Genomic DNA, 12,182 nt, shown 5'->3' with positions numbered 1-12,182 from the left:
ATCAGTATTTGCGAAGATTACCCCCTACATACAAACAAAGTTATAAACTTTACCTCTTTATAATATTAGTAGATATAGATGATGTTTAGGTTTGCCATCCAAGTCCTTCCGAGTTTTTTTTCTAACAAGCAAAAAAAAACCTTTTTAACCCCCGACGCAAAAAGAGGGGTGTTATAAGTTTGACGTGTCTGTCTGTCTGTCTGTGGCACCGTAGCTTGCGAACGGATGAAGCGATTTCAATTTAGTTTTTGTTTTTTGTATGAAAGGTGAGTTACGGGCGAGTGTTTTTAGATATGTTTGATGAAAATCGGTTAAGTCATTTAAAAGTAGTGGGGGGTGAAAGTGGATAGAATAACCGAATGTCTGCAAATATAATCTAGTGGGGTCTCAAATGAAAACGCATCACGTGCACATTACAAAATAATGTGTTCAATGAAAATCGGTTGAGCCCTGAAAAAACTCTGGGGGTAAAAGTGGGGAAAATACTCAATATCTGCAAATATATGTAGTGGGGAGAAACAAAATCTACATTATAATAAGTGTACCTCTATAAAAAGTAAAAAATTAAAATTAAATTAAAATTAAAAAACCCCCGACACATTAACCTGAGTTGCCTTTAAAAATTAAAAAACGATTAAAGAAACTCAATCTTAAAGTACCTAAGTATGTACGAGTATAATAATTCAATCACAAATAGTCTAAACTAACCTAACTTAACTAAGCAACATAGATGCATTTAAAAATAAAATTAAGAAAAGAAAACTTTATAAAATTACTTCAAAATATTGCGTTTCGAATACGACCGTTCCGAAACGACGCCTGCCCAAATAATAAGGCTCGGGTAAAAGTCTTAGGTAGGCATGTGATACTAATGAGAAAATAAATAGTAGGTAATAAATAAGTAGAAGCCCTACCTCTCTTAAGGGCTACTTCTTAATCACCACAGGAACACAACATTACTTGAAAACTACTGTTTTCAAGTAATGTTAGCTTTATTTAGCTATGGGAATGATAAAGTGAATGACGAATATTGTAATTCCAGTCGTACGAGCGCGCCAACCTAGCAGATGCGCTACTTCCTCGCACGCTCATCGACGGCGAGCTGATCATCCGGCAGGGAGACTCCGCGGACGGGATGTACTTCGTGGAGGACGGCTCCGTGAGCATCCGCATCGCGCGCGACGACGGCAACGAGCATGAGATTAAGCGCCTCGGTATGTACCTAACCTTACCCTGTACGCTAGTGGTTCTTAACCTTTTAGTGAGGTGAATAGTTTGGGCGTAAAATCATATATATATATATATATATATATATATATAAGATTTTACATGTGATATATATATATATATATATATATATATATATATATATATATATATATATATATATATATATCACATGAATATAAAAATCGCAAGCGCGTTGCCGACCCAACCCGTGACCCTCAACAGGAGCTTTGGTCACCTCACTCACCTATGATCTTCTGTATCATCACATTTGAAACACTAAAAAAGTGCACAGGCGGTCTTATCATTAATAGTGATCTCGTACAGACAACCCCTGTAAATAGAGAAAATAAGCTTTTAGGGAGGAAAGCAGGTGCTTCCAGAGACCAGTAGTTGTCCGCGGACCACCGGTTAAGAACCTCTGCTGATTTACTGTAATATGCTATAAACGTCATTTCTGAATAATACTTAACACTCATGGGTTAGATCCTCGCTTATGACAAATTTTTGTGTATATTATAAGATGTTTGTTGTGGTTTTTTTTTACTGTTTCTGAATACCCAATACATGAATGAATCCTACTGGAAACCAATGAATTTTAAGGTTTTTGAGGTATTTTCCATATAATAACCAGTGATCAAGTCAAACAATTCTATTTTTAACACAACCTACTCTAAATTTACTTAAAGTTACACTAGTTTTAAACACATAGTCTTAATATTCTTTTTTACTATAGGCAAAGGTGGATACTTCGGTGAACTGGCTCTGGTCACCCACAAGCCTCGCGCTGCTTCCGCATATGCTGTCGGTCCCACCAAAGTTGCTTGTAAGTTTCATATGCAAAACAATAATACTTCAAAAGAGAAAAATAATATCAATCTTTTCTCATTTTAAATTTTTGTTATTCATTAGAGCATGAATTAATTTAAAACATCTTTAAGTACTTTTACTACTATATAATTTTAGTTAACAATCATAGTATTCAAAGATTACGGATATTAAACAAGCAATCATTGTAACTACAGCAATTTATAGAATAGTAGACTAGACTTCTGAGGTAATTGAGATGCCACGCATTCAATCCAATGAAGATATACTAAATACACAATTCTATTTATCTCCTTTAAAATTGAAGAATATAGACAAATTAAGTCAGAAAAATTGATCATAGTTAATACCCTAAATTTATAGTAACCTGTTTGTTTAGGTAATGTTTAATTACTCCAAAACGCAACATAACCTACCTATCATATAAAATTTCCATTGATAAACCTTTTCCTCTTTCAAATCTTCCTCTGACACCAACTTCGAAACCCTAAATCCATAGAATAAGAATGACCGAGTATTATATCTAGAGATACACAAGAACAGCTCTCTAAATAGTTTGTAATTTGTCCTAATATATTTGTATTGCCTTTCAGTCCTCGACGTGGAAACATTCGAGCGACTCTTGGGACCTTGCATGGAGATCATGAAGAGAAACATTGATGACTATGAAGAACAGTTGGTCAAACTCTTTGGAGACAAGAGCAACCTAACTGATGTGCGATGAACTACCAACCTCTGAGACCCCCCCTGCCGTAAATATTTGTCTACCCCTCCCTTTTAGTTTAGAGACCTTTTTACCTGGCTGGAAACTACAGATTATTACATACCCAGTGTTTAGTTTTATCCTCTATAGATGAAAACCATTAACTAAATTTACTTATACAACTACTGACTTATATTGTTTTAATTTTTGGAAAATTGTCAAGTATTATTTTTAATTTTTTACTACAGGGTATTCTTAATTTTTTTTTAATAATGGGTTTTTAAACCGAAAAGTGAAATGTAATGTTTTTATTATTTATAATGGCAATATTTACTTAACAATGGTTTTCAGTCGATTTCCTTGTGAGATTATGCTGTTGTTATGTCATAATGTACTAAACTTATTCGATTAACTAACAGCCTGATCTCACTTTACACGTGTTAAGAGTTATAACTGTTTTGTTTTTCCTTTTAACTAAACTATAATGTTGTTTTTGTTTTTCCTATGCCAATGTGCCATGTTATTTTATTAATTTATAAAGGTTACACTTTGAAGTGAGGGGGGGGAACTAAATACCCAGCGTCGCTTAATATTGCACTGTAACAATAATACGCTTATTTTAGATAGATAAAATGCCTTAGTAGCTATGTAAATAATGATCCCACGGTTTGTCGTTGATGACACTGATTGATCACTTGAAATGTGTAAGAAATTATTTAAAATAACCTTATGGTCAAGTAGGAGAACTCACGTTTTCTTAATCGGTAATACGATAGTTTTTGTCTTAGCGTGAGAAACTATGGTCATTACGTTTTTATAATTTTTGAATGTAATATTATATAATATGTTGTCTTCATTGGTCACTGCTACTAAGACTGTGAAGAGTTCTGTACAAATAAGAAAAGGAGGCTAAAAAAACTTATTGTATTTTTATTAATTATGTATTGCTAAAGAGGCCACAGTATTAAGTGTGTTTGCCTATTACGGTTTACATAACATCATAGTTTTAGCAGGAAAGTCCCAAAGAATTGGTACCTCTTGTACGGAATAGTAGAAAATGTGTATGAAAATTTAAGAAATCATATTTATATATCTATAATAATTAGTCATTCAGCGGTCTAATCAACGACAGCGCGGGTATCGAGTTATCGACTCATGATAGGGATGTACTGGGAAGATGGCATTTAGTCTTTAAATTATAAAAAAGATTTTCTAGTAATGGGATCACAGTGCAGTACTGAGCGACGCTCGATTCTATCTACTTTAGGATAATCTCTGCTACCGCCATTTTATATTTTTAAAGGTCGTTACACTTGACACTGGCTTCAAATCAAAAAATATTATAAAACTTAGGTAAAGTTCATTTTATTGGTGATTGGATTAAATCTTATCGCTATCTAATTAATTTATTTATTTGATTAATTTTAAAAATGTTTCTATATTTATGTATATTGAGAATGTTATACTACGATCAGTTAGCGAATGCCAAATTAATGTTTTAACAAAAATTCAATGGTAACAGACGAGTTGAGATGTATTTCAGAAATTGTGTTGTCGTCGATTTCATCATTATTTTATTTAAATATTATATTTTATATACATTGTGTGTATATTTATAAATGAGAAGGAATTTGATTATGTTGTCTATTTTAAATATTACGTTTTTAAATATGTTTATTTTAGAGGGTTATCATTTCTTCGCCCTATTTTAAAGATCTGAGATTTGTTAGCGTCGCAACATGTCTATCAAGAACACCATATTTTAGATCGCAAAAATAAAAAAATTCCAGTATTTTACTACAATATTTCCTCATTGGAGATTCGTAAGGAGTAATACAGTTATATTGGTTTGAACTATTTGGTTCAAACTAAATCTATCAGTGTGTTGTGCGTTACCGAATATTAATGCGCGCCTTAATATAACCCTCAGGTTTAGCGCCCCAGTATTATTTAAATTAGAAAAAAAAAAATTGTATGTATATCGACAAACCTTCATTTGTAAATCCAGCCAAAGTAGGTGAGTACATAAAATCATATGTAGCACTAAATATTTAAGTCTATGTTTACATGTAGTAATTAGTTTTTGTCACTTCTTATTGTAATTTAAATATTTGTAGATTAGGAAATTAATGGAGTGTAGTCAGATCCTGAGGGGTGTGGTGTGTTGTTATTTTTTTTTTTTGACGTACAAATCGTGTACAAATAATTTCAGATGCCATAGAAAGTTTTAATTTGTTTTATTTCAATGAAATAATGTATATTTGTTAACTTTATTGTTATACCACAATGACTTCCCATCGGAAGTTTCGTCTAGTTTTTATTAAACATCTATCATATCTATTCATTCGTCCATAATTCTCGATGCTTTTTTGTAAAATAACAGTTTGCGTTCCTCATATTTAGCTTATATAAACATTCCCAAGTTGCTACTATCAAAGTTTATTGAAAATGCTTTATTTTTGTTATTGAATCATAGTTTATTTTTAAAATTTACGTTGCAGTAGGTAAATTCACTTCAAGTGCCTATTATATGACAGCACATCCAATAAATTATTATTAAAACTGTCCCAGACGACTTGTATTGTTAATCTAATGTTTTGACTTACTCTCTGCCTTTTCTATATGGACTTGTGTGATGTATTGTGTGTGTGTCCACTATGAAACTCCCACAGTCAAGAACAGATAAACAATGCATTTTAAATATAGAGTATAGCAAAAGTGCCATAGGAACATCCATGCTTAGCTTAGTGGGAGGCTTTATCCTATCAAGTTAAATGAGCAATAAACATATATACATTTTTTGTTATACTCTCTATTATAGGAACTAAACTTTGGCTTTGTGTATACAATGTGCATCGTGTTTCACATTTATTATCTCAGAAATTATAATATAATTTAATTTCTAGTAAATAGAAATTAAATTATATTATAATTTAAAGTATTGTAAAATTCATTGTAATAGACACAAATGTCCAAACATGGTGAACATTTTAAATGACTATTTAATGAATCAGCGGGTCTGATTGTACATTTTAGAACAGATTTATTTATATCATTAAATATACAAGTTGTATCTATGTAAGCAATGAAATATTTAACTTCCATACATCCGATAATGTTATATTAATTAATGTGTGGAATGTGATTGAAAGTTTTCTCATCTATGATACATTGGGTTGCCATCCATTAAGTAATAGAAGACCCAAGCTCAAAAGACGAATTTTGAAACTTGAAAAGACATTCTTCCTAAAAGTTTATGTAAACTTTGAATTTCATTTTTATTTCAACTGAATGTGCAATAAAGCCAGCCAGATAAGTTTAATCGAGACAGATGGCAACCTTAAATAATCTTAACGTTTAATAGTTTCCTGTGTAACATTATGTTCATTACCTGTGCAGGTGAGGAGCATTTTGTGTCCACACTAATGTCTGTCATCTGTGTGTCCCCAGTGTACTGAACTTAGTAGTCGTTAAATAGTATTGTGCAATAATTATTATCATCTATGCCCTCTGTGTTGATATCATGTTGAATTGTCAGTGTGAATTATATATAGATTAAAATAAAATAGCATAAGACGTAATATTTCACTTTATACTGATGTTTATGTCCTAATAAGCTATACAGATGTAATTGTAAACCCGTAATGACTAATTAATTTCAACTTGCACACAATGTTTTGATGGCACAAATGTTATGTTAAACGCGTGTGTCGAAATGGCTCAAATTCTGTTGTCTTCCAATGGGACGCACAGAAGCAAAGTCTAGCGCTCCCATTTAACACTTGTGGGGCAGTGAATTTCCTGGCAATTCGATGTAAAGTTGAAGGTCGATACGCTTAAACGTAGCGTTAATTTTTTTATAAATTACTAGTCATTGGTGTCTAATTGTAGATTTGTAACCTGGCGGCACATTGAATTCGAACATTTCATTACTCTAAATTCATGTTAGTCGTAAGTTTGTCATACCTGTTCCACGATAAAGCATATCAAAGCGGTGCGCCCGCCTTTATGTCCTACTGCACTCGAACTACATCTGGTAGCAAGTCTGAACTAGTACCGCTTGTACCCATGTCATGAGCTTACCCTGTAAATTTATAAAAATTATGTATCGTAAAATGTTAGAAAACTGAATTATATTTGTTTGTAGATCTATATTGCTGTTTACTTTTCACCTCTTCAAATTCTATACTTACCTTTGAATAGTGCACAACCATATTTACATTAATATCATAAAATAATGGATCGATCTATTCTTTATGTTTCATGAAAGCAGTGAAAAAATCAAACTATTGATTTTGTGTTCAAATCCAGGCTGACAACACTTAGAGTTCTATTTCCGTTGAATTTAATAAAGATCTTTGTGAATATTGAGACATGGATATAATACATATAAACCATATATGTGTAGAGAGCAGTGTGGTAATTAAAGCTTTCTTTCTTCACAGAAAATAATCCCTTATATTCGCTACTAGCTGTGCCAGCAAACTTCGTCGTGAAATTTAACAACAAAGATATTGTTCAGTTTGCAGAGATACTTTTTTAACTGAGGTAGGGCACAGCAGGAATTTCCTGCTCAAAATATGGAGCAGCCCGACTGGGGTAGTACCTCGACCTTACAGAAGACCACAGCAAAATAATACTGTTTTCAAGCAGTATTGTGTTCCTGTTGGTGAGTAAGGTGACCAGAGCTCCTGGGGGGATTGGGGATTGGGTCGGCAACGCGCTTGCGATGCTTCTGGTGTTGCAGGTGTCTATAAGCTACGGTTGTCGCTTACCATCAGGTGAGCCGTACGCTTGTTTGCCGACCTAGTGACATAAAAAAAAAAAGATAAAATAAATCAATTTCTAAAATAAAAGAAGCCTAAGTTACTCTAAGGAGTAGTAAGCTACATCTGCCAGTGAAAGTCCCGTCAAAATCGGTCCAGCCCTTCCAGAGATTAGCCTGAACAGACAAAAATTGTAAAAAATGTTATTTTGGTATATGTACCATATACATTCATATGCATTTAGTAAAAATTATTTATTATTAGTTATTTAAATATTACAAACAGACACTTGATGACTTTTAAAGCTAGTGTATGAACAAAGAACCTACATTTTATATTACAACTTTGATTTTTGGATCAGAAAACCTGGTTGTTGACAAAGTTATAAAACCTCATTTATCTACATGTGATTGATACCACACATTACAATGCAAGAAAGGAAGAACGAAGGAATGAAAGGTTGGGTTATAGCCTTAATCTCAAGCTAACGAAAATGTCGAAAGTCACTTTTTCTCTAATAAATATTGCAAGGTTAAAAATTAAATTACGTTACAAAAAGCAAACTGATACACAGAATTATTTTTTTAATCTAGAGATAATTCATACACAGGTACTTATTTCATCAGACAAGTTGTATGTATATTATCATATATTATAATTACTGTCTACAAAATCTAACAAAAACAATTTTTCAAAAAAAAAAAAAACCATTTTGTCTATTTATTTATTTATTTTCTGTTTCAAAATGTCATATTTTTTTTTTTCATATAGATTCTGGTTCCCTGCTATAGACCTGCATTATTTTCTCCATTATTTCCCAATTCTTTTCTTTTTGCAAGTCTTTGGTAAATACCTGTAAAGAGACAACTCATTAAAACAAATTTAAAGTATATATAAGTTTTATCAGATTTTATAATGTACAAATTGTTACAGATATTTAATATTGTAAGATATAGATATAAAGTATGAACATATATTTTGAAGAACACAAAGATAAAAAAAGGATCATAAAATGTATAAAGATCGCCCTTGTAACTGAAAAGTTTTTATAAATATTTATATAAAGACATAAAATACACATACACAGTTAGTTATCTTTATATAAAGTATACTATTTTGTTATTCACTCACACATTCATTATAATAGTCCACTAACGAAAAAAGGTTTACTTACTGAGTACCAAGCGGCATCATCATCTAATGTAGATGCAAGTGGAACTGAAACTCCTAGTACATGAAGAGCTAGCGTCAAGCATGCAACGGCAACATGTGGAGCTCGGTACTCCAATATTGCTGGAGAATGATGAAAGTCTTGCAGGAAGGCCATAGCCGTACGAGCTATGGGTGCTGACCGCCACTGAGCGGGTGGGAACCACTCTTGTAGTGAGCGGAGGTAATGTAGCAAATATCTGTGCGACGATGGCGCGTCCAAGTTAAAGCCCAATAAACGTAAAACTAGTAGCTCAGCTTGGGCTACTGCACCCCGCCATGACCAGTATTCTTCTCCCAACTCTAATGGTCCAGCTCCACGATTAATGGAATTGTGAGCTACGTTCACAGCGTCTCTAAGCCTAACTGGCTCATCCCGAGATTTTCCAGCAGCACAAAGGCAAGCTGTGCATATCACGTAACAGTCATAATCATTTTTATCAGCTTCTTTAAAAAATTTGTGATAGAATATTGCGGCCGTAGCAACGGTTGCCGGCTGTAACCCAAGTTTTATACCACATTCAAATATAAAATTTGTTGCTAGACTATGACTAGGAGCATTTCTATAGTCAGGTAATCTCCGCTCTCTTCGATTACTTTGTAAAGCCATTACATCAATCACGTCTTTCATTGTTATATTACAAAAATACAATTTATAACTTTATTAGGCTATTTTCAGTCCAAGCATGCAACAAAACAAATTACCGAACATTGACAGCGATACAGATTCACATTTCACAAACATTATACGAAATACAGATAGTCATCGACTCTTTAGAATCGACTTGAACCTGTCTCGCGTCGATTAAAATCGATTATCACTCGACTTTTTTTTTAAACAACACAAAATATGGATCAATGATATAGATATAAGTATATTTTGTACCAGAGCTTAGAATATCGTTAAAATTTCGGTAACGATAACTTGTCTCGGCAGACATAACGTTATTTATGATTTTATGGAGTAACGATACCTTAAATAACGTTATTTTAGAGCCATTTTAACGTCATTTTTACCGGTATTTCAAACCAAGAGGAACCATTTATCGCCTAAGCATTTGATACAACTTGTGTTTCTTCGGTCACTAGGTGAAGATATGTGGAATTTTTAAATTACACATTTTTTATATTTTTATGTCTCATGGATACTTTATTAAAATTCTAAACTGATATTTTAATGTTTTATTAATATTAAATGTTTATTTGATTGTTTTACTTTATACTTAATTCAAATACTACAAACTTATTTTCAGTGCCATACTACGTGTAGTTTTATATATGATATATCTAATATATAAAATTCTCATGTCAAAAATTTTCATTCGTCTTGTGAAACCCGTTTTGTGCAGACGCGTATGTGAATTCTCAGTCTAATTTTAATTTAACGAGTTTAAGTGCGAATAGATATAGACCGTGTGACCCATATATTAAGAACTAAGTTTGTGTGTACCGAGTTAACTAATGATGCAGCGATCGCCGCCAGCAAGTTCGTCTAACCCGCAAGTAAAATTTTTATCGAATCCAGATCTACCCGAATCTGTGCGTTCTGCTGATAATTCTTTTATTAATATGCGTAAACGCAAGCAGCCTGAAATGGAAATTAACGATTCTGTGATAAATGTTATTGAGAACACGATTGATAAGAAATTAAATTGCTGGAAGGATGATTTAAGCTCGACTATTATTGATTCTGTTCTAAAATCTGTACAATCTGTGATTGAACAAGAAGTTAAAAAGATGACACTATCCATACGAGATTCTTTTGAGAAGCTGAGTGAAAGATTTAATACTTTTGAGAAGTCTCTTCAATTCACAATGGAAAGGCAGGATAACTTTGAAAAACGTCTTGAGGAGATGGAAAAAAAAATTAAGCTGAATGTTGCCGAGGAAAGACAGATCCAGGTGTTACAAGATAGGTTAGACACCATGGAACAACAGGCTAGATCCCACAATATAGAAATTGCAAATTTACCTGAGCGCCGTGACGAGAATTTATTAGTAATAATGGAGAAGTTAGGGTGCGTCATTAAGCATCCAATTAATGCTCAAGATATTGTCTCGATTCATAGAGTGCCTCATATTGAAAAAACTAATAATCGGCCAAAGAACGTGATTGTGAGGTTCACAACCAAAATAATTCGTGATAATATTATCGCTGCTGCGAGAGCATCTAAGGGACTTAAGTCTGACAAGCTACTTGTTTCGGGAACAATTCAAAATGTCTATGTAAATGAACATCTTAGTGCCAGAAACAAGCAATTATTTCGCTGTTGTCGTGAAGAAGCCAAGAATAATAACTTTAAGTATGTGTGGGTCAAAAATGGCACCATACTTGTACGTCAAACCGATAATTCACCTATATTTGCTGTACGTAATGAGCTGGACATCAAAAACAAAATTAAGTCGCATAAGTGTTAAATTGTATACATATTATTACTCAAAAATAAATTCTACATTGAAATATTTTGTAAGTGTGACTGTAAGTGTTTTAAAATTAATGTATAAAATTGTTTATAATTTTACGTTTAAAATTATTTATGACTACTATTTTATTTCCAACCCCAAAAAAATAATTAATTCTATATATGTAATTTACCTAATAATATGGGGATTAAGGTATGAAATATCATACATATATATTGTACTTAAAAGATGTTTAAATTAAATATTAACTAAATCCTTCATAAAATACCCTATTAACTATGGCTAACGCAGATTTATCTATTTATTATCAGAACTGCCGTGGCCTCAGGACTAAACTACATACATTATATATGAGCATTCTTGCACACTCTTATGATATAATAATATTAACTGAAACATGGTTGCATGAGGGGATCAAGGACAATGAATTCATAGACGACAGGTACATTGTATTTCGCTCAGACCGCACGCGGGAAGCGTGTGGACGTCGTGACGGCGGAGGAGTACTGGTGGCTGTGCGGCGAGTGCTATGCGCTGGCTGCATGTCCGCTACCATCGGTCCGCTCCCTCCTATTGTCGATCAGGTGTTTATTGAATTAACACTCGCAAAACATAATTGCTGTATTTGTGCAGTTTATATACCACCTAAACAGTGTAACCAGGTTTACGTAGACTATTTTAGCTCTTTACGGGATAAGTTGTTAGATACACATACTAAAAAAATAACTGATATATTTATTGTCGGAGACTTTAACCTGCCAAATTTGTCATGGAATAGTGATGATATTTGTGATTTAAGTAATAGTAGTGATTTGAACCTGGCATATAGATGCATTTATGATTTTATGTCTATTACTTCTTGTCATCAAGTGAATTTTTTAAAAAATTTCAATAATAGCATTTTGGACTTGTTTTTCACTAGTAGATTTGACTGTGAATTAGCAACAGTGACTATGCCGTTAATATCAACGGATAAACACCACCCACCTTTTTGGGTTTCAGTCCCATTTAAATTCGATCAGAAA

At 32.9% G+C, this 12,182-nt stretch overlaps 3 protein-coding genes across 3 annotated transcripts in view; 2 read left to right on the top strand and 1 right to left on the bottom strand.

The window, feature by feature from the left end:
- The window catches only part of LOC123661674 (cAMP-dependent protein kinase type II regulatory subunit), a 28,914-nt gene extending 22,004 nt beyond the window's left edge, over window positions 1-6,910 (top strand). The window contains exons 5-7 of the mRNA XM_045596623.1: window positions 1,043-1,214; window positions 1,964-2,053; window positions 2,649-6,910. Of these exons, the coding sequence (XP_045452579.1) occupies window positions 1,043-1,214; window positions 1,964-2,053; window positions 2,649-2,779 (393 nt within the window). The 3' untranslated portion in view covers window positions 2,780-6,910. The remainder of the gene's footprint in view (window positions 1-1,042; window positions 1,215-1,963; window positions 2,054-2,648) is intronic.
- Window positions 6,911-8,234: 1,324 nt separating this feature from the next.
- Window positions 8,235-9,451, bottom strand: LOC123661673 (cyclin-Q). Its single transcript, XM_045596622.1, has 2 exons — window positions 8,699-9,451; window positions 8,235-8,377 (listed from the first exon to the last, which is right to left on the bottom strand). The coding sequence occupies exons 1-2, from the start codon at window positions 9,362-9,364 to the stop codon at window positions 8,288-8,290; spliced, it is 756 nt and encodes a 251-aa protein (XP_045452578.1). The 5' UTR covers window positions 9,365-9,451; the 3' UTR covers window positions 8,235-8,287.
- An 851-nt stretch (window positions 9,452-10,302) lies between these two features.
- Window positions 10,303-11,151, top strand: LOC123661830. The gene has a single exon (XM_045596770.1). It carries the CDS (start codon window positions 10,303-10,305, stop codon window positions 11,149-11,151), a length of 849 nt encoding a protein of 282 aa, XP_045452726.1.
- Window positions 11,152-12,182: the final 1,031 nt, after the last annotated feature.

This window comes from Melitaea cinxia, chromosome 17 (assembly GCF_905220565.1).
Source record: "Melitaea cinxia chromosome 17, ilMelCinx1.1, whole genome shotgun sequence".
Taxonomy (NCBI): domain Eukaryota; kingdom Metazoa; phylum Arthropoda; class Insecta; order Lepidoptera; family Nymphalidae; genus Melitaea; species Melitaea cinxia.
Note: the sequence above shows the minus strand (reverse complement) of the source record. Positions and strands in the feature narration are given on the sequence as shown.